This window comes from Podarcis tiliguerta (assembly GCF_965153285.1).
Source record: "Podarcis tiliguerta genome assembly, chromosome: 2".
In the NCBI taxonomy this organism is placed as follows: Eukaryota; Metazoa; Chordata; class Lepidosauria; order Squamata; family Lacertidae; genus Podarcis; species Podarcis tiliguerta.
In genome coordinates this window covers 58,517,626-58,541,506 of record NC_139535.1, presented here as the reverse complement: position 1 = coordinate 58,541,506, position 23,881 = coordinate 58,517,626, and the positions used below count along the sequence as shown (strand labels likewise).

The 23,881-nt window shown below is 40.3% G+C and overlaps 1 protein-coding gene across 1 annotated transcript in view; it reads left to right on the top strand.

Moving 5' to 3' along the window:
- Positions 1 to 23,881, top strand: part of SGCD (sarcoglycan delta) — a 384,180-nt gene that overhangs the window by 191,765 nt on the left and 168,534 nt on the right. Inside the window, exon 4 of the mRNA XM_083423883.1 lies at positions 11,293 to 11,478. Within this exon, the coding sequence (XP_083280009.1) occupies positions 11,293 to 11,478 (186 nt within the window). The remainder of the gene's footprint in view (positions 1 to 11,292; positions 11,479 to 23,881) is intronic.

Genomic DNA, 23,881 nt, shown 5'->3' with positions numbered 1-23,881 from the left:
TGTACTTGGCAAGCCAATTTATTTCTGTAGTAAGGAGACTCTCCATGTAGACTCATCCTGCTGCAGAGATAGTGTACCATAACTGTCTGTTCCATTCTTCACACACACAAACACACACACTAATTTTTTTTTGTTATCAGTCAGTTCCTGCAACTGAAAATATATCTGGCTGCATTTCATCATTATATTTTGCTCTCCTCGTACATAACATGTTTGATTTGGTTTCATCTTATGTTACTGGCTTGGCTCTTGTACAAAAGATTCAGTTTAAATAGGGTGGCAGCATAAGCAGTGTGTGAACTGAATGTTTGGGTGTGGTGGATGAATCACTTTTAGCATTGATGGTTAAATTCATTTTCTCCCTTGCAATCACATGATGCTTAGAAGGTCAGAATTAAAATAGTATCTGAATATGGAAAGACGGCAAGAGGAGAAAGTAGAAGAGAAGAAAGTGACAGTGTACAATGGGATGACTGGATTGAGAAGAATCATACTGGATGGAGTGCAGGCATCAGACCCAACACTAGGAAATGCAGTTAGTAATGACTAAAACACATATAAGCAAAGGAAGGGGTCAAAAAGAGGGAAGGAAACTATAAGTCAAGAAAGGAAAGGATAAAAGACTGGGGAGGAGCCATAGCCCAGAGGTAGAACATATATGTAGCTTTCAAAAGGTTTAGGGTTTATTCCCTGGTGTCTCCAGCTATAGCTGGAAGTCTGAAATTCTGGAAATTCATGAAAATGTAAGAAGGGACTTGTTTCAGACCCACATTTTGCTCTGGAATTGGCTAACCAGAAACCTATGGGAAGTCCGTATGCAGGGCATAACTCAACAGCACTATGTCTGCTTGAGTTTGCCTAATCCCTTTAAACCCTTTTCATGTTAGTGGAAGCCTTTACTATAGTTTGTCTCTTCTGTGAAGAAGTTGTGTCCTGAACCTTTTAAAATTCGGCTTTGTTGAATGATTTTTGGTTTATTATGAGAGATGGAGGAAAAATTCCCTATCCATTTTCTCCACACTATTCCCAATCATATAAACTAATGAAGACATGGAACAATATATGACAGTGACAGGCAGAAGTAGAAGGGTAGACTTAAAAAAATAACCGAACGGTAGAAAAAGAAGTTGAGCTGCTTTAATATGAAAGAGTGCAAAATAAAGTTGAACAGAATTGACCTCCCACCTCTAGTTGAAGGAAGATTTTGCTCTCTAGCTTCCTGTAAGCACAATGAACATGGAGATGTTTTGCACGAGCCCACTGAACCAAAATACTAGGCTACACACGCATACGTGGCATGCATGCTCTTAAGAACAACAACTTGCTGTTTAAGAGCTCATGAAGCTATAGGGGCAAATTCAATTTAACATTTTCTAATAACTCTTTTGGGGAAGCGTGAAAGGACATATTTAGGAGTAAAAAGAAAATGGATTGACCAAAATAAAAATGACCTATTTGAGATTGATTTCCTCTAACTTTTTTTTTTAAACAAACATTATTTCCTGTAAAGGATTTCCTTTCTGTATGGTTACCTTGACAACTCTGCTGCTCCTCCCTCCCTTCTCCCCCACCCCCGCCCCCCAAATTGGTGGCCCTTAATTGATTGTAGAGGAGATTTGAAGGGGGCAGACAGATCTATTTCTGTTGGTTTGATTGTTACTTGTTATCCCCCTGCACAAACACATGCCAATTTCATGACATCTTAAGCAGCGAAAGCTATTTGGCATCATAATCCATGATATCATCTGGAAATGAAAAGTATCAAGAACTGGGACTCATTCTGATAAACGGGACAATCTCTCTCTCTCTCTCTCTCTCTCTCTCTCACACACACACACACACACACACACACACACACACCACACACATGTAGGATTTTGTGTGTGTGTGTTTGAGGGACTGTCAGGGTAAAAAAGAGTGAGAGAGCTCAGACATAATTGTAGTATTTTTAGCATCTGCAGCTTACAGCCGTGCATGTCAATATTAGAATACAGCAGCAATGTGCTGAGCAGAGCCTAGAGATTCTAAAAATACGCCTTCCCTTTTCGCAACTGAAATTAAAATGAGACAGCAGCATAGGTAAAGGGAGGCTGGCACTGAATAGAAATCTGAATTCCTTTCCTTACTAGGTTTCGTGAGATTGAGAAAGTTGCCTTAATTTTATCTTGGGATCTTTGATACACAAGCGGCAAAGGCAATAAAACTCCCCTTGTCGAAGCCAAAATATTACCAGTGTCCACAGTTGCTGCAGAAATGATTTGCATTATAGTTCCAAATGCGAAACATTTTGAGCTCCAGCGCTTATTGCAGAGAAGTGGTTGTATGTGGGGAAGGGGGCTCTTTAATGCAAAACACATGTGTTTTCAATTGATATCTGGAGCCAGACCAGTAGCTGTAACTTGGCCTGACAAAGCCTTATTGAAGTAAAAGACAGAGTGTGGTTTCAAAGCAGTTAGAAAAAGAACGGGAATGCTGTTCAGGAAATTCTTCAGGCATGGGCAGGGACTTGGCCACAGTTCTGCTGTTGGAAAATCTGACAGGGACAGCTTCTAAACACAGGGTAGGCCTCGTGCAGCTCTGAAGGCAACACTGCATCTTTCCCCCACACCCCTGCTAGAGTCCCTGGATCCAGCAGTTTCCTCTGACTTCTGAAAGAGAGAGGTAAGAAGCTATTGTTCTTTCTCCAGGCTTGGCATTTCTGTTCCTTTGTTCTGATGTAGAAGGGACTATTTGTACTCAGTTCATTGATTAAAAGGAAGGAGGAGAAGTTGGAAATCCGCCAGGCTGTTTGCAAAACAACAACAATATAATAATAATTAGGGTTTGCCGCCTTTCTAACTTTTTTCTTAAGTTGTGGTCTTACAGGGAGAATTGCTTTTGTGTTTCTCTCTTCCTTATACAGGCATTTGCCAACTTATTCCTCCCCTTGTGGAAATGCCACTTGTTAAATATATCTTAAGGCTGAATAACTACAAACTCGATGAAGTTCCATAGCACGGTTTAATATATAGTTTGTCATAATTGTAGTAAAAACAGATGAAATATATGCGTATATAGGAGGCATATAGGAGACTGAGGCTATTGCTGAGTAGTTTCGAAGCAGCTTTGACTAAATAGCTTGGTGTACACATTTGTAAGACATAAGGACATTGTCTTGGTGTTGTAGTTATTGTGTTTATTTCTCTGCATTTTGCCCAAACTGGAGTAAAATACTAGGAAACACATTGTGATATGCAGTTTTTTCTGTGAGTATCTTGAAGGATAAGTGTGTGGTTTTTTAAAAAAAGTAACATACTTCCGTTCCACTTGCCACTTCAGTCCTGATGAAGTTTCTTTTTCAAATAAATCATGAAACTTTTAAGGAAGGAAGGAGACTACCAAAAGTATGTCTTACTGCCGTTTGTTTTAATGTACAGTGCCTTTCCTCAGCAGTGACCAATGAACCTTACCTGGCATGTTTGTGTGTGATTTGAAAGTAACTGCCCAGCAGGTTTTTTGATGCATGAAAAAGTCAGAAGTATGTGGGTCCTTGTATCATCAGACAGCATTTATCCCTTTTTTTTATTTGCCTTACCTCAGCCAGACTAGTACACAAAAGTTTATTTTGTATGGATGTGTGAAAGATCTCCCCTCACCTTGTCCTGGGTGTTTCTTGTTCTTTTAAATGGAAGGACATTAAAAATAAAAAAGTGAGTTAACTGAGCTATGCTCTGGAGAGAAAATCCAAATGTGTTGCTTTAGTTGGCAGCAGTAAGGTCAGGGGATACAAACTGAAGCCTGCTGCTTCTCTCTGTACCCCGTGCAGATATTAATACTCTCCATCATGATGAATGCACAAAATGATAGCCCAGTACAGAGCTAGGGTAGAGGTTCCATGGAGGATCAAGTACAAAACAGACTGAGATAGAATGATAAAGATTTTACTACCTACATGAGTTAGAGCAATAGAGAAGAATACTTAAGTTGCTGTCAGGAAACTGGAAAAGGAGGCAATAATCTGTCTGGATAAGAATCAAGGTTGGCAGCTGGGTAAACTTGGTGGGTTTAGTCATGAGGCGAAGGTAGGTGTCCGTAAAATCAGACTACAATGTACATTAAAAAATGGGCATGGGCTGACTAGGTTGGCAGAAGCCAAGTTAGATAACAAAAGCATAGAAACATTCTTGTTTAGACAAGCCTGATGCTTAGAAAGTTGAGGTAGTTTTAATCTGTTTTAGTATTTTAACTTTTGTGTGTTTTGAAGTAGGGTTGTAAATTGTTCTTCGTTTTTTATTGCTTTATCTTTTCGTAAACCTCTTTGAGGTTTTTTGTTTGTTTGTTTTTACAATCAAGCAGTGTATCAACTTTATGAAAATAAATACAAAGCTGCATCAAGCATGCCTGAACAGAGATGAAAATGAAAGAAGGACCAAGCAGGTCACTAGCAGAATATCTAGAATTGAGTGTTTCCTAGTACAGCGGACGCTCGGGTTGCGAACGTCATCTGTGCGGGATGCACGTTTGCAACCCGCGGATACGCAAGCGCGGATGCGATTGGGTGCTTCTGCACATGCGCAAAGTGCGATTTAGTTGCATGTGCGACCGCCGAAACCTGGAAGTAACCCGTTCCAGTACTTCTGGGTTTCGGCGGTCCGCAACCCAAAAAAACACAACCTGAAGCGGCTGTAACCCGAGGTATGACTGTAGAACGTTTTTTCAAGAATCTCAGGCTATGGTGGGAGCTAAACCAACCCCAAACAGTACTTAGTTGCTCAGGTACAGGTAGCAGGATATTATTATGTTCTAAGGTGGCTCAAATGCAGCGTTTGCACTGCTGTATACATTCATGGTATTGTGCAAAAGAGTTCATGGGAACGGTACAACAACCCAATTCACCCCAATCCCAGAGAGCAGTAATCCAGTGCATGTGTGGACTTTGTGCCCTGTCGCATATCCTGACTAACCTAGCATCCAAGCATGTTGTGATGCAGAGGACGGCTTCCATGTAAGATGTGGAAGGAGATAATCTTTTAGACCAGGCGCGGGGAAACTTTGGCCGAGAAAAACACTTCAATTTTCAAAGTCTCACAGTCTCTAGATGCTTAGCTTCCTTTTGAGAAGTTGAACTGTTGAGAAATATGTCAAAATGTAAACTCTTAACATTTTTCCTGTTCTACTTCGAAGAGATTATGGATAACAGTAATACCTTCAATTTTTTTTCTGTCTAGCAACGCTCTTTAGGCCTCTTGTCTCTATAATGTTTCTTGATGCAGTAACCACCACTATTCCTTATCCTTTAGAAAAGGGGCCAGGGGAAGAGAGAAAAAACATGCACCAGTTAAAACGCACACGGAGTGTGCCATCAGTGTAGATCTTTGCCCATGTTCTTATATATCTGAATCAGACCACTAAATCAATTTCCCTGTGCTCCTTGCAGTTTTATTTTATCTTGTTTAGAGCAGAGTTGCTTTCGTTCTTGTTTGCTCTGTGCCAATATAACTTGTGTGTGTTGCAGATTATTTGCCTAAATTGGGCATAGCATTTTCTTCTGTACTTTGGATTAGAATTGAGGGCAGGAAGAGATAAGGAAATATTATCCTGGATACACACAGATTGTTTAGAACTGAAATAGTTTGAAATTAGGACTGGTTGGTTGTGATTTTACTATTTGCATAGGAGAACTGGAAAAGCAATTGTTTAGTTTAAAAAGCAAGTTATTGTGTATTGTATAGGAATTATATTTATGCTCTGAAATCAAAGAAAATCTTATAACATAGCCCTCATGTATTTTTCTCCTTACCTTCGTCAAAGAACGCTAGTGAGGTGAAAAGAGTGCAAGAATCACACTCTCCAGCTGGTGCTTCATCCATTGAGAACCAGGATATAATTGCTGAAACTTCTGTGATTATGCACAGGCCACAAGGGTTATGTCCCATGATGTAGCTGAGAGCTTAGTGCCAGTAAAGGGAGCAGGAAAAAAATATTCCATGATTCTTTGGGTCTTACTATAGTGCTCCTCACCACCCCCAGCTGTTGAAATGAGATGATGAAGTCATAGCCAGCAAGTTTCCAGTCCCCAAACAGCTTTATTTCAAAGGTTCATCAGTCATGCTGAAGAAGCTGGCCACCTCCAGCTTTTATGTACTAGTTGCTAATGCATTGTTATGAGTTCTTTTGGAGGAGGGCTTTGTCTGAATGCTATCCTGTGCCCCTTCCAAACCTGTGATTCTGTTGGAAAGTGGGAACCTATAAGAGGTAACCAGCCAACCAGTTTGTTTGTTAAGGTCATGACTTTGCTTAGCTAGTTAACTACTGTGATTTACAAGCCAAATGGGTAACCATAGAAATAAATGGATGGGCCTTTCATCACCTAGCTGGTAGGCAGAAGAACAATAGCCAGAGTTGTGTGGGTGAGCTGGATGCAAGCTAGAAGCTGGAGAAATGGAGACATGTTTGCTCTGTGCTGAACTTTGGGTCTTCTCCAGAAACCAAATGGAGAAGCAAGATCTGTTGGGGTGTTAATGCTGTGAGCCCTTCCATCATATGCTCAGGATTTATATATGTGCAAATAAAACCATATATCCCAAAGACACCACAGTCTCTGTTGAGCCTCATTTCTGAGGAAACCGAACCCTGGAAAAGTGCTCTGAACACCAGGAGTGTCTCACCACTCAGAGATTGGGGTGATGTGTAACAGGATTATGAAAAGCAAACCAATTCACATTTGAATCAAAATTGAAAATGTTTTTAATATAATACAATGACAACTAAGAGTGGGTTAAAAGCAGGAAGAGAAGTAATACTATTGATAGGAGGATGGCAAGGAATCCTTTGGTTTCAGAACATGAGGAATAAAGCAACTCTTCAGAAGCAGGCAGGTTTCATTCACTTGCCATTTTCTCTAGTTGCTTGCCACAGTTTCTACACTTGTACCATTACTTCAAGGTGGAAGCTCATGATTAAACAGTCACATGGTATCAGCAAATTGTGGGTTGTCTTGAAACAGTGGCATGTGGCCCATGGCATTAAATCCCTATTGGCCATATACTGTTAACAGTTTGGAAACTTCAAGACTCATACAACACTACTTAAAAGTTCAGCTATTTCTGAATACAGTCGTACCTTCGTTCTCAAACGCCTTGGTACTTGGACATTTTGGTTCCCGAACGCCACAAAACCGGAAGTGAGTGTTCCGGTTTGCGAACATTTTTCGGAAGCTGAATGTCCGACACGGCTTCCACAGCTTCCAATTGAGTGCAAGAAGCTCCTGCAGCCAATCGGAAGCCGCGCCTTGGTTTTCAAAGGGTTCCGGGAGTTGAACAGACTCTCGGAATGGATTAAATTTGACAACCAAGGAACAATCATATAGCCACCAGATTACTGACTGGCACTTCTGATTAGGTTATGTCTCATCAGTATTGGAAAAATCTTCACTTGTTTCCAGTTTGTTTTATATCTGAATCAAAAGTCTTGGTTTTGACCTATAAAATACTATATAGATTAGGAGAAGTATCTAAAGGGTGACCTATAAATACGGCTTTTCTTTGCAATTATTGTTAGAGGACCAGTTGCAGATCACCTCTGCTTTTGGAGGTTAGGCTGGTAATGAGGAGAGAGAGGGCCTTATCTGTGATGGTACCCCAGTCGTGGAATACTCTCCGAAGTGACAACCGCTCAATTAACCATTAGCCACCATTTCAAGACAACTTTATTCTCTAAGTTTTATGGTTGAAGTGCCTTTACGTCTCACTTCTCTCTTCTGCTAAGCAGTGTGTGTGTGTGTGTGTGTGTGTGTGTGTTACATAGCTTTATTGCATAGCAACAAGGGCCTGCTCAGCTGTAGATGTCTAGTAAAAACATAATTGAACAGTTCCATATATGTAGTTTTGATTTGGTTGATGAAAGTTGAGGTATTATAGATCTCCACTGAGTGTTGTAGAGCAGATATTCCTTCCACTCAGCTTAAAGGGCTGTCCTTCCTTCTATATATCACAGCCCCATGAAAATTAATGACTGCCCTTATTTCCACACATCACCCTTCCAGAGAACAGAATGGATGTCATTTGTTTCAGATGTCACAGCTCTAATGTACCCTTTACTTTTGAGATGTTGCTCTGATAACTTTGCTCCCATCACACTGTTGCAATGGGATGAATTCATTATTTCCTGGCATTCAGCATGTTCCATCAACTCAGGGAACCGTATCAGCATGTATCTAACAGGCCACAAAGTGGGTGAAATGCAGTCACCCAGTAGCTGACTTGATCGCCTTAGGTAAGTTTTAGCCTTCCACTGGGCATAGTAATATGGGGCTCATAGATATAGATCACAGGGACTTATGGATGTAAGCTATTTGGAGTGCTTTAGGCATTGAGGCAAATCGCACCTTAGTTCTAATTCTATTATTTCTTGGAGCTGACCTATGACCATCAGTGTTTAACAAACCTTGGCAACTCAACTTGTTCAAGGTTGCTCAAGAAACTCATAGGCAAGTCTATCTGTGCTGAATATTGCACGACCCCCTAAAACGAACTGTTGAAAACATTCAGTCCAGAGAATGACAGGCAAAACCCTTTTGGGAAGGGAAACAACATGAGATGAGCCCACTCTGGAAAAGTAAAGACCAAAATCTTGTTTACTCAGCTAATTTTAAGATTATTAATTTGCCTGACATTTCTTCAGTAAAAAAAAATACCAGTTTAAATGTGCATACATTTGAATATTTGAAATGCTTTAAAGATACACTTAAGGGTAGTAATCTAGATAATTGCTATGAAATAAGGACTTATGAGAAGCTAAAATCCATTTCTTAGTTGCAGTGGCAGTCAACTGGTGGTCCACTACCATATATGATTGGTTGATTGATTGATTTTTGTGCTCCTCACTCCCTTCTGCAATGTCTCAAGTGATAGGAATAGGAAAATTGTAGCAACCATCTTGTCCACTGATGAATGGAATCTGCCCTTCCAAATATTACATGCTCAAAAGGAGTGCTAATGTCAAGTGCATGGAAAGAGACAAAAATGTTACTTGGCTGTTCCATACAAAATGTGTGAAAGAAGCAATGTTTTTCCCTGATTGTCCACAATTTCCCCTCCCACTGCAGCCCCCACGTTGCCACATCCAAAGCATTTCCTGAGAACTCCTTTATGCTCAGGAGATAACGTGTTGGAAGGCTTAGGGCAGGCTTCCTCAAACTCGGCCCTCCAGATGTTTTTGGCCTACAACTCCCATGCTCCCTAGCTAGCCAGACCAGTGGTCAGGGATGATGGGAATTGTAGTCTCAAAACATCTGGAGGGCTGAGTTTGAGGAAGTCTGGCTTAGGGCCTGCAGTTCAGAGAAGAGAGCAGGGAATTCCTTCTGCATGGATACAACCCATTGTATACTACTTACATATATATAAGCAGGTGAAGACTTCAAACTCATAGTAGCAAATATGCATTGCTGGCTAATTTTATATGCCTTTCAAATAAGAAAAGCTTTTTTTGCCATTTGTAGTGCAGCCAGATTCCTCAAAGATAACCAAATCAAGAAATCAACATTTCCCAGTGCTTTAGGTTTCTTATCTGGCATTAGACCATCTAATTGCAAAGCATACTTCAAACAAGTCATCATGCAGGGATTTTAAACACCTTAGTTTCATCCTTCTTACCTGTTTCTATAAGAAATGGCTGTTGAAGAAGAAGTTGTGTGGAATTGTTGTAAACTAATCAGAAGGGTTTTGTGCAGCACTTGTTTTGTTCAGCAAACATTCCTATCTGCTATTTAAAAAAGTATTAAGCAGTGATAATAAACAAGCAGGCAGTTGAACATTCATGTAGATTCAAGTGAACTATGATATGCAAGTGATAGCATTCTGTCTCTTTCAGACTCCGAAACAGCCTTTCTCGACCTTGGGTCTCCAGATGTTTTTGGCCTACAGCTCCCATCATCCCTGACCACTGGTCCTGTGAGCTAGGGATCATGGGAGTTGTAGGCCCAAAACACATTATATAGGTTTTATACTATTTTCACTGTCCTGGCTTTCACCAAATAATTATAATAATTGTACTCAATAAGGTACTGAGAATCCTATGAGAAATCCATAGTTGGCCCATTCCCAATATTCCCTGATATGTGGAAATAATATTAAATCATTATGTGTAGACGTTCCTTGAAATACATAGCTATTCAAACAGAGCTGGTTTGTCCAGTACAGTATTTCATCATTATGTACCATAGGTCTTTGCTGCTATCTTAGAGCCCATGTCTTAGAGCAGCTGTGATGCTGATCTCAAAGGGTAGGTAGGGAAGAAAGCAAAACATGGTCCACGCAGCATTTATTATTGCATGTGTGAAAGATCTGTTTGCAGCATATGCTTACTAACTGCCTGCTACAATAACACAGCCTTCAAGCCAGGGTACACTTAATGAGTTGTGCCTGTGTAATCTTGTAGCATGGTTGTATATACTGATATTTTCCTAAACTATTTGTATATCAACGTTGTAGCTATACATTCGATATCTATCCTGCCATTCCTTATGAAATGCTGTATTTTGATGCATTTTCCTCGAATCAGCTTTGACCCAAATTGAGAAAACGAATAACCTAGCTGTGTTTTAATATGTTTACAGCCATAGGTTCTCAGGCACCACACTACACAAATTCTCATGGAAAATGAAGACCATCTGTCCTCCTTGCCTTTCCCTGCTCCCCCTCCCTCTCTTTTAAAGAATTTTAACCACCATTTTTTTTGCTGCTCAACAGTGCCATTGCAACAATAGAAGCATGGCAAACACTCATTTAAGAACCAAAAATATGAGTGTGTATGAGTGGCTAGAGAAACACTGCGTACTAAGATTGCTTCAGGGAAAGAATCCCAAGTACCATTCCTCTGTGCCAGGAATAATTTTATTTGATATGATTTTTGTGTGTGTATTAAAGCCTCAGAGAAGTAATATTGCATCCTCAAAACAAAGTGCTGAACTCAACTCCTTTTGCAAAATGCATGCAAAATTTCCCCCTTAGGATTTTGAGGAGCCCTAGAGTGCCCGCCTTGCAAAAACCTGGAGCTGCTAAGAAATACATTTCAGATGAGGTTTTTTATGGGAAATTTCTCTGTGATTTGAAATGTATATAATATACCTGCATTATAATTAACTGTATATAAAATAAACTGAGGTATAATACAACAACAAACTAGAGAGAGACATTTTATCCAGCAGGTATTTTCAAAATCCTTTACAATGTATGAGCATAGTCTACTAATTGTCTGCGTTTATCCTGCAGCTTAACTTATACCTTTTTCTGTTTGGTTGTGTTTCCCCCCCAGATGCCTCAGGAACAGTACGCACACAGAAGCACCATGCAGAGCTCAGAAGGACCCCATGTATACAAAGTGGGGATTTATGGCTGGCGCAAGAGGTGTCTCTATTTCTTTGTGCTACTCCTAATGATTTTAATTCTGGTGAACCTTGCTATGACCATCTGGATTCTCAAGGTTATGAACTTCACAATTGTAAGTAGAGGATGCTACATTTGAAGTGTATTTTGCTTTAATGTTAGCACATACAGCTGCAGTGCTGTAATGTTTTGGGGTCCCAAGTACACACATGAGTCCACCATATCAGACTAATCGAACGCTGGAGGAAAATGTAGAAAGCGTAGCTGTTTCAGTTTCCAAAGATCTGCATATTACTTTTTCAAAAACTGCAAATCCTAGTTGCCAGCATAGGGAAAGTTACTGTTATCTATCTTCTTCTGACCATATAGAAACATCTTAAAATCTGCCCATATGCCAAGGCTTATTGCAGAGAAGAAACTTGGTATAAATAACTTTCCTTTCTAACAGGTATTGGTTCTTCCAGGCAAACATGACCTAAAAGGTGCATGAAACAAGTTTTACTTTTGTTCTTAAAAGGAAGTATACTGCTGTATGCAGTGGAAGAGAATGGAGTGTGTTGTCATTCAGCTTTAAATACAAACTACTCCACACACTATTCCCCAGAGAATCAAGCAATAAAACCAGTTCATTGTTTAAGAGCATGGAACTTCTTCAGGAAGAAGAGAATACATTCCTATCACTAATCCGTAAAGGTGATTTTCATTGGTTGGTTTATGAGAAGTAGCTGTGTTGGGTTTTTTCTTTCTTTGTGGAAGACTCTCACCTGAATAGTTGTATTATAGTGCATCTGCTCCCTTTCCTTTCACTTCCCTTCTTTCTACTGAAGGGCAGATCAGGTCACCTATCTTGTTGTGGAAACCAGTGGGATATTGTTTAAAATGATGAATTGCACTTCATCCTCACTGAAGAGATAAACCCACAGTAAACTCCTGCAATACAGAGTGATCATATAAAGTTGTGCAGAAACCTGCAAGATGCTGTGGAGACTTCTTCTGAATTATTTTTTGGGGGCTAATATGTAACAATACTCCAAACAGTATGCCATATGTTCACAAGCTTTTAAGCCAGATTCTTCAGGCCTTCCCAGATGGTTTTATTTTTGTACAATCATTATACTGTTGTGCAGGTCTCAGATACTTGTGTTTGCACTTCTGATACAAAGACATTTCATTTTCCCTAGTGTTTTGTCTCCAGTATTTTGTGATAGGGGTAATTTTTCCTTCCTCATAACCCTGCTGCTATGTCAGTTGCCAGAGAGAGTGGCATGTGGAATGGCATAGGCATTGGTGGTCTCCATAACACCACTGATTATCAGTGACAGAACTATGCCTTCCTAATTTTGTGAAGTTTCAAAAGGTTATGTTTCACAAAACAAAAATGTTCAAAGATTGAATGATTAAAATGCACAGCACTCATGCAGTATGTTTTTTTAAAAAAATATTGGGATATTAAAAAAATAGTGAAAAAACAGCAAGTCTATCACCTCTTGTAGTAGCCCTGGGGTTTTTTTTTGGGGGGGGGGTTCCCTTTGTTTTGTTTTTCTTAGGCTGCATTCCACTGCTCACTTACCTAGGAGTAAGCTCCATTGCACTCAGTAGGACCTCTGTGTACTTGGATTCTGCTGTTAGTTTTTTGTTTGGTCTCTGTTTTATGTTACTCATTCATTTGTTGTTGTTGTTGTTGTTGTTGTTGTTGTTTAGTCATTTAGTCGTGTCTGACTCTTCATCACCCCATGGACCAGAGCATGCCAGGCACTCCTATCTTCCACTGCCACCTGCAGTTTAGTCAGACTCATGTTTGTGGCTTCGAGAACACTGTCCAACCATCTCGTCCTCTGTCGTCCCCTTCTCCTTGTGCCCTCCATCTTTCCCAACATCAGGGTCCCAAATCTTCCACATTTACTGCTGGACTTCAACTATATATACATATTCACGCTGTCATGTGATATTTTGACAGGAATGATCAACATGTAAAGTTGAAGTCACTTACCACAACAAGGGAAGCATCATCTGCTGTAGGAAATAAAAACTTTTTCAAGGCTTCCCCTTCCCTCTTTTCCTTATGCCTGTTTATCAGCACTTATTACACCCTTGAGCTTTTTCCAGCAGAATGTTTGTTGTGCTCATTAAAATACAATGAGCACTTATTGGGTATAATGAGCACTCATTGTATTTTAATGAGTGGCACCACTGTCCTGTGGTGCTGAACTCATTCAGGCTTTCTGGGGTAGCCTCAGGGATGAAAGAGAAATGCTGAGATGCCTGCACTTTAAAAACATGTAGGACTCTTCAGTTTTACCTGCTTCAGGAATGGCTTCCCACCCATTAATGACTTTTATCTGCAGGTATTCAAGGGCATCCTTTAGTCTGTATCTGACCCACTGCCTGTATTTCCCTTTTCTGCAGTAATTGCATTTTGCCTGACAGAAGGCTTGAACTTTGAGACTGTCTCCAAAATCTTAACACTTACTTCCGGGTCTGCAGTGTTTGGGTTCCAAGTTGTTTGAGTATCAAGGTGTCTGAGAACCAAGGTACCACTGTATGTATATATCTTTCAACAAAATTGAAAGGGGGTGGTGCCCTCGCTCTTATGGCTTCTAATGCGACCCCCCCCCCAAAGATGCTTCCTTTGGTGTTGCCCATTCAGTGGTGGCCCTGGCATTGGTGGGCTCACTACCTAATACAGCAGTCCTTTGAGGCCCTGAAGAAATCAGGGCAGAACCTGTTAGCTGAAAACTGCTGAGTCAGGCCTTTCTGGTCCCTCTAGGAAGCCAAACTCTTCCAGAAGCCCCACATGTAGAAGACAAGCCAGCAGTAGATGGTACAGCACATTCTGTTTGCATACTCTCTTTACTAGTGTGCAGTCATAGTTGCTCTGAGACAGGTCTGCTTGGGTAGAGGGTGCTTTGAATTTGAACTACTCTCCTTGCTTGACTATTCTGACCATACATGAAACAGGTTTGAAAACCTTCAAGCAGGGCCCTACACAAAATGGGATTTACATCCCCATCTCTACTGCTCCCCTGTCAGCACTTCCTTTCCCAAGAGAGAAGGAAGCCTCATCTTGAGGAAGCAGACGACAGATGGCAGAAAAATAGTAGAATACATCTCCTTGGCTGCAAATGGCATGCTTCACATGTCATTTCCTGCCAAGCACCATGGGCCTGACTACAAGTAGAGTGTGTCATTTACAGTCAGTAAGAGGCTGGTGTTCCCCTATGCCCATCAGCTGCCTGTTTCTCATCCTGCTTCCCACAAGAGAAATGCTCCCCTCCCCCCTGCTTTGGGAAACTGAACTCACAGGGAGTCAGGGAAAGTGGTGGATGTAGTGAGGTTCGCAAAAACATGAAACAGTCTTTTGGGTGTTCAAGTTAAGCATACTTTAAGGCTTTAGGATTTTTGGGTTGTTTTACTCAAGTATTTATCCTGAATGCTTTAAAGAACCAATTAATCTTCAGAGTAAGGTGGAGGAGGCTCAGCCATCCCTTCCTGTGAGACATGGTGAGGTTCAGTGATAGGATCTAAAATGTTTCACATGGTGATATCCTTCAATGGATCATTTGTGTTGGTGGTGTAAAACTGATTAAGCATTTTTATTCCACCCAGGAGAATATATCGCGGTTCAAATAAAGAGGTACTTTCTGCACTGGTTTGCAATGCTGAGACCAATTTGCACTTGTGGCATTAAAGAAAACAATAGACATATTAATCACCTGAGTCCTGAATACTGTTTGCAAGCAAACTTTCAAATTAAAAGTACCTGATGAGCAAGGCAAAAAGGAAAAGATGGAGGCTGCAATCCTTTGCCCAGTTACATGGAACTAGGCCTCACTGAACTCAGTGGGACTCCCTTCCAAGTAAATATGCACACTGTCAGGCTATCATTTCTGTATTAGAGCTGAAATTTATATTTAAATGTTCTTAAATAGAATGCTGATTTGCACTATATAAATGTCAACTGTGGTATTATTATCTTGCTTTATTTCATAGGTGAAAATGAGCTTTGGTTAGGAAGAGTTATTTTTAATACAATTACTCCCTCTTGTGTGTAAACTACCTGCCACGTTTTAATTATGCAAGAACAGTAGGTGAATAATGTAGCGGCAAAGATGGATTGGAGATTAAAAATTCCATCCAGGTCACTTTCTCTAATTATTGAAAGTAATGGGGTTTGTTTTAATTATTTTTTTCATTAAAAATTCCTTCTAAATGAAATACGATCATGGAGCCATTGCTCCCCTGTTAATGATTTCTCTTGGGCCACCTTAAGAATAAATAATTTTTCTTTGATGGCACTGCCATAGAGGGAAATGCTTCAGTCTTTATCTTAAAGTTCTGTCTCCTGTAATAATAGCCAAAATCAGTTGGCTAAAACTAGTCAGCTGATGGCATGCACTGAAACCTCTGTACTGGAGCCTCTGTACAGTGGTACCTCGGGTTAAGAACTTCTGGAGGTCCGTTCTTAACCTGAAACTGTTCTTAACCTGAAGCACCACTTTAGCTAATGGGGCCTCCTGCTGCCTCCGCACCGCCGGAGCACGATTTCTGTTCTCATCCTGAAGCAAAGTTCTTAACCTGAGGTATTATTTCTGGGTTAGCGGAGTCTGTAACCTGAAGCGTAAGTAACCTGAAGCGTATGTAACCCAAGGTACCACTGTACTGGCATAATTTCTGCAAGAATTATGTATTATCCACACTCTCTGCAAAATAGTTTTGTGGAGAGGTCTATCCATCTGAGCCTTGGTTATATAAAATTCCCAAGCTATATACAGTTATCCTGCCTTCACAAGATGACCATTGCATGAAGGAGAGAGCACACCTGTGCTCTCTGGCCCCATCTTCCATGTTATGTCTTTGTCATCTGGCTCAGCCATGTCCAATGTGTTGGGGATGGGTGATTTAGAGCTTGATTACACAGGGTTGTAAATTACATATGGATCCCTCTTAAATAGAACAGGCTCTCTTCTTCTCTTCAAATTTCTCTTCCATTGTATGGATGGGTGGGCTGGGTTGGGCTGGCATGAATACAGCAGTGAGGGGCAGAGACAGCAAAAATGACCATGCTCTTCTTCTCATGTGATGAGGATTTTGTTCTTTGGACTTTTTGTTTTTCTAAATCTCCAATATAGATGCAACGGCCACTCTTTCCTCTAGTGCTGTGTTCAGGGCAACCTGAAAATTCTCTTACCTGTTTGCTTATGTTGACTGGCCAAAGGTATGAACATTTGCACAACACACTTGAGTATCATCTTTGTTTAAGCATGTTCTTTTTGTGCAAACCTGAGTATATTTACATTGCAGTCCATAGCTCCACATTGCTATGCAACCTTACACTCAGGTTATCCTGCTCACCTTCTTATATTTTAATTCCTTACAAATATTAGAAGCCTGCATCTACATCAGATAATAAATCCCTAATTATTCTTGCAGCTCGAATTGTACTGCATGTGAATCTTACCCTTTTACAATTCCTCCTTACCTTCTGCCCTTTGATAGATCTGTAATAAAACCTTTTGCTGCTTGGACAAAGTTAATTTCAATCCACTGGTGATTTTGGTTTAAGATTCTAATACTCATGGGCTGACCACTGTTTCTTCTTAATGTACAGTTACTACCTCTGCAAGAATATTACTGTTATGCATGGGTAGGCAAAAATAAGGCCCAGGGGCTGAATCCAGCCTAATCGTCTTATAAATCCGGTCCGCGGATGGTCTGGGAATCAGCGTGTTTTTACATGAGTAGAATGTGTGGTTTTATTTAAAATGCATCTCTGGGTTATTTGTGAGGCATAGGAATTCATTCATTTTTTTTTCTTTCCAAAATATATTCCAGCCCTGGTCTGAGGTCTGAGGGGCAGTGGACCGGCCCGCCGCTGAAAAAGTTTGCTGACCCCTGCGTTATGCTTAGCTAGCTTTCTTGGGTCAAAACAAAAGGAATACAAACTTAACTCACAAAACAGCATAATCCCCAAAACCTCCAAGTTAAGATATAGTTATAGTACCTATTTATGTATCTACACGTTAAAATTAAAACTCCTGCATACCAATTTTTGATTGAGGCAAGTCTTTTAAGTATGTAGAGCCTCTGGACAATGACAGTCCAGGATCATGCGTCTCCTGTGACCTTGGATAACTGATTCCTGTTAGGGCCAAACTAGTTAAAACATTCCCATATACATGAGCTGTTGTGTGAATTGCTTTAAGTGGGATTGGGTACTTGGATCCATGCTCTGCCCACGATTTCCATTTGAAGAAAAGCTCCCTTCACAGCAACGGAAGCTTTTCTTCCAATCCAGGTAGCAAATATTGTGTGGATAGTGTCTTGTCTGGTTTGGCCATTAGAATAATGAGCACTTGCTTAGATCAGTAATGGACAGAATATAGATTGTCATCTACTAATAGATCTCTGGCTGATTTGCATCAGATCAACAACAGTTTATGGTTTCTAATAATGCAGCAACAAGTAAAATTGCCAATACAGTGGATGCTTGGGTTGCCAACGGGATCCGTGCGGGATACACGTTCGCAACCCGCAGTGTCCACAACCCGCAGCATTGCGTCTGCGCACGCAAAGCGCAATTTAGCACTTCTGCACATGCGTGACCGCCGAAACCTGGAAGTAACCTGTTCCGGTACTTCCGGGTTTCGGCGGTCCATAACCCAAAAAAACGCAATCTGAAGCATCTGTAACCCGAGGTATGACTGTAATCATCACCATCATTTACTGTGACTCAATGTATGTGAAATGCTTGCTCTCCGCTTTAATGATCCTTTCCTGTCAAATATGAGTATTAATTAGTTGCCTTTGACCAGGTTTTGTGCAGCTCTGTGTTAGAATTTGTGATCTGTACTAAGTCTGTTGTAGATGGGGGGGGTATCAGTATATATCTATATGAAGATTATTGCATATGGAGATTACCCCAGTTTTGCTCATGAGGATATGGATTACCAGTTAGTGCACAGTTTATCATTTTACACATTGCATTTGCAAAGTGTATCTTACAGTCTACTGTAAGACAGTTAACATTTCCCTTTAACCAAATGAACAAACTCCCTTATGGATTTTAAATTGGTAGGAAAGAGGCAGTTGTACGGTAAATGAATACAGTGTACGGGAGGTGCTGTAGAGCCTTCTGCAATATGTCATATGGTGTTGGACATTGATATGAGAAATGTTGATGGGTATGAGATCAGTCTACTATTTCCTGTTGATCTACCTGGAAAAATCCAACAATGGATGACCTATTCCATCATAAATATAGGGGTGTATGTATGTGTGTACATTTATGTACACAAACACACAGCATAAAAATATGTCGAAAGAAGACCTTTAAAGGAACAATTCCTTTAAAGAGAGCTGGCGCCACTCTGGAATATATATAGCTCAGCTGTTCAGTACTAAGAAACTAGAGTGAACAGTAGCTCAAGTTTCATTTATAACATTTTGTACATTCTTCTGTGTCACTTGAAGCATATAGCTGACCCTAAACACCACACAAGACTGGGAATAGACACTGACTGTTTGGAAAGGTGTTTAAGCTGACCTTAAAGAAATAGTGAAAAATGCTTGAATTTTTTTTAATTTTTTTTAACAGTATGTTAAAGAGCTTTTAAGGAGACTGGGGCAAAGCAATGTAGCTTTTCAAGAGAAGAAATGTCATGTACCACAGGTGTTGCAGTTTTATTCTTTGCATGCATCCATGGTTAAAAGGTTTAACCAAGCATAATCTCTCTGGATGGTGATCAAATCTGGTTCAAAGCAGACATTGGTGGCAGCCCAATGCATTACCCTACAATGATATTATTATTATTATTATTTATTTATTATATGTGCATACCACCCTATACCCGCAGGTCTTAGGGCAGTTCACAGGATAAAATCACGATATAAAAGCACCCTTTATGCATCCTTTTAAAACGTAAAGTGCTGTTTGTCATGTCTTGTTGCTTCCAATGCAAGGAAGGCACTGTGGTCTAAACCTAGCAGTTTGAAAACATACAAGTGCAAGTAAATAAATACCGCTGTGATGAGAAGATAAACTGTGTTTCCATGCACTCTGGCACTCGTCACGATCTCCCGTTGCACCAGAAGCGGTTTAGTCATGCTGGCCACATGACCCAGAAAGCTGTCTGCGGACAAACACTGGCTCCCTTGGCCTGAAAGCGGAGATGAGCGCCACACCCGTTAGTCACATTTGACTGGACTTAACCATCCAGGGGTCCTTTACCTTTACCTTGCTTTCAATGCTTGGCATTCCTCAACCTTCTTCACTTCTGCTCACTTGTGAAATTGCTGCCTCTGCTTTTGATCCTGCTTATTGTCTTCTAAACATTTCTTTATCCCCATATCCAGCTCTGGTCCTCACTTCTTCTGTCTATTGGGTAACCAAGTTGTTTTTCATTGTGATGCTTCTGGGTGCTCTGTGATTTATGGCATCTGCCCTATCCCTCCCCCCCCCACCCCAACAGATCATAGAATCATAGAGTTGGAAGAGACTACAAGGGCCATCGAGTCCAACCCCCTGCCAAGCAAAATGAAAAGCATCTTTTCATATATTTTTTGGGGGGGGGGGGGAATGTAATACCAACAATTTTTTGTGTGGCTTCTTAAAGATCAACCCATGATGGCTAGAGTTCTTTTTTAAAAACAACAACAATTGAGGCCAGTTTTTGTTTGTTTGTTTAATGAGCAGAAGTGGTTTATTTAATTCACCCATTCCCCCCAAAATTCTAGTTTTTGTTTTACTACTTTCATGTTACCTGAACTTTCCATACAGGTGTAGGAGCACATTATGCCTGCCCTTAGTTAAGCTGCTGCTTTCCATTTTGAGTGCTCTCTTCATCCCCTCGTGGGAAGATAGTAATCATAGGAAGATATATCTAATACATAAAAATGCTGTTTTGCAAGAGAATGGCACAGTCTATAGACTGGAAGAATGGGGTGTGAGATGGGCTTGGGATAAAATAAGCCACTGTAGTTGAATTTGAAGATACTGATCTCAGCAATATATAAAATGAGTAGGGGATTGATAAAATTCCATACAGCATCAAGAATTAGGGGATTAATCTAATTACATGCAAGACAGAAAGAAACAGAGATGTGAGCCTACATTCTGATTCCACTTGCATTGGTATAAGTGGGAATTAACTCCACAGAATTCAGTTGCCAGAACGATGTGAAAGAGAGAGGATAAGACCTGAGACAAAAAATATCCATTGCTTTGAACTTTACAGATTATGCACATAAAAATGCAGGTATTCTAATTTGGAAGCAGAATAAATACTATCATATACATGAGGAATCTGAGGGGAAAGTCTTCTAGCTTTTTTGAAATTCATTTTCATCTGGGAATTAATAAAGGGAGTAAAGACCAAGGAAGGGTTGCCTTTAATATAAACTCAGAATAGCACAGCGAAAGGTCATTTCTTTAAATATGTTGCCTGGCTGCAACCTCAAGCACCATAGCATTAATTGAAAATAGCTAGCTCTGTTTTTGTTGCTTCCCCACTCTGCCAAAACAGATTAGTTCCTCTTTGTGCGAAACTTTTAAGCTGTCAGGCCTATGGAATCATGGTTTTCAACACTAATGTTAAAAGCAACTGGCAAAATAAATTACACATTTAAGGTAAAGAACACAACTGGATTTTAAAGCCTTAAATGACTGGGTGTCAGATTACCTGAAGGACCTCCTCCTTCCATTTATCCCTACCTGCTCCTTCACCAGAGGCTTTTCTCCAGATTCCCCTGCCTGATAAGTTGAGGCATCTGCCCAGTAGGAAGAAGCTCTTGGTAGTGGTGGCGTCTCTCTTATGGAACAGCCCCCCCAGAGAGGTTTTCCTGCCTCCTAAGTTATTACATTTCTATGTCAGTGAAAAGATTTTTATTCTCCCCAATTTTAAATTTCCAGGGCATTTTAGATTTAGCAACACTTAGTATTTTTCTTCTTGCTGGGTTCATTAAGCAGTATGAAAATGTTATGATTATAATGATAATATAGGTGTAAGCTCTAAAAACCTTACCAACATGTGACAGAGATAATTTGTTTTGCAAGTTTCTGTCCTGCCCTTCATCATAACCCAGCTCAGGGTGCATAATAGCAATTTGAAATATGATAAACAGAAACACACACTGAAGAGGTATATGAGCTGGTTCATTTTTTGACTACAAATCATACTTCACCACCAGCTGGTGGTAGCCACCAATTGAAATACAGCAAGGAGACCCCAGAGCTTGGACGCCGTTGCTAAGAAAGACCTCTGAGCTCCTTTCATACCATTCAGAGATGGCAATACTGGAAGTGCCTTACCAAATGGTCTCAAAGTCCAGGCAGAAAATATGGGGAGACTTGATCCAGTTGGGCTGCAGGCTTTTTAAGATCAAAAGTATTACCTTGATTTGGGCTCAGCGATGAGCAGGCAACCAGTGCATTGGTTTCCATATAGTAGCCATTAAAAAAAATTCTGTGTGTGACCATAATTCCCACTAATGTTAGAACACATGTCAGTGAAACTCAGGGCCAGTGAGTAAAGAAGTAGTAGCAATTTGAAGGGATAGCAAGCATGGAAAGATGACCGAAATAGCACAGCCAGAGATTTATCAAAATGTGTAAGTCCATATTCAGTTTATAGACTTGAATATGTGCTCCTCATAAAAAAGTACTCAGCTATGCTGTTCCACTCATGGGTGGCTATTTGCTCCAGCTGAAGCTTCTGTGAAGGCAATGGGGAGGGGTGTTATTTTTACCAATCCCCTTTTTTCTTATGCAGCATCTCACTCAACTTCCCACACTTTTCCAAAGGGTCCTTTTACCCTCTGGAGCAGTTCTGGCAGTGCAGGGTGCAGCAGGGGGAAGGAGGAATCAGCAAAAATTGCTCCCCCATCAGTTTCTGAGTAATCAAAAGAGCCTTCTGTGAGTGAAAGGTAACAATTAGATATAACCCAGTATTAGGATTAGGCTCTACAGCCAAAATTACTAGGTTCCACTAAACGTAATGACAGCTTTTCCCTAGCACTGTTTTCTTGAGAGAAAGAGGGGGATTCTGTCCCAAATTCATAATGAAAGATTACAATGCCAAAAAATGCATATCAGTCATAATGAGATGTCTGCACACTGGCCCTTTACAATTGCTTGCCCTTTTTGTTTTGACTTGGCCTAATACTAATGCAATAAAACAGTGTGCTACTGAAAGCTGTAGTGAATTAATATAGAGCTTCAGCCTCATAAGGAGTTCAGATCTGTTATGACAAGGGAAGAGAATTATTGTGTGGTGGTGATCACTATTTGCATTGCATTAAGATCCTTAGACCAAGTAAAAATAAAGGCGCAGACCATTATAAAAGGTCAGTGTGCAAACATTCATTCTAATTATTGCTGGAAAAATATAAATTGATCATGTAATTGCCACAACAAATTTGGGGTGAAATTATATCTCTGGCCTTGAGCTAGTGGAAAGGGGCTGTGACTTAGCTGAGCTAATAAGCAGAGTTGGGCTTTAGATAGCAATAGTTGCTAATAACATAGTGTAACATTTCTACAGTAAATGAACGTTATGCCAAGCTGTGCTATAATCTGTTGACAGTACCATAAATGTTGCTGAAGGAACATAGGCCATTTGCGTGGTTATTTAAAAATTGAGTCCAGAAGACCATAAGAACTACCACTATCCACAAACATTGTTCAGGTGGTCTGTGACAGGGATGCACAACCTGTGGGCCTTCAGAAGTTTCTAGACTACAACTCCTATTAGCCCCAGCCAGCATAGCCAGTGGTCAGGGATGATGGGAGAGGTAGTCCAACAACATCTGGAGGGTGTCTGGTTGTGCACCTCTGGTCTATGGCATGTCCACATGAAATATTCATATTGATTTTACAATTCCAATTCTATATTACAATTGCTACAACAGGCAGAAAAACATATTTAGTCATCTGCCATGAAACTAATAATTTCCAGGCAGCTCCGGGTGGGGGGTAGTTTGGGAACCACTGATGTAGTAGATTACAGCAATCTGTTATATGAAGTTTATAATTACTTGGATAAATGAAAGGCTTCGTCAGAGTAAGTGAATGACAGGCTACCTCAAAACAAACCTCCACATCTTGGGTAATTGCATCTAATTGAGGCCCTCGCAACTGAGAAGCCAGTACAGACAAAATCATTTCCTCTCATAAGGTGAAATGGTCACATTAGGCTTTCAGTTCACTGTGTGATTTTAGATAGACAGACAGGATCTTTCATTGTATACTGTGGTAGTTGCTCATTAATAAGTTATAATAGCCTATGGCTAAACAACTATAAAGATTTTCTGTAAGTTGATCTACTGTCATAAAAGTTTATCTAGTCAAAAGAGATGGGATGTAATTGAACATAATTTAATTCCCAGAGTATTTCCCTATTCTGAACCGGCTTCTATGGCCATTAGTCCTGTTTTCAAGCTATTCAGATTCTTTTATCTGTGTGTGTTTTGAAAAATTATATTTTCTAGAAGTATACATAGTTGGCATTCTTCTTTTCGACCTG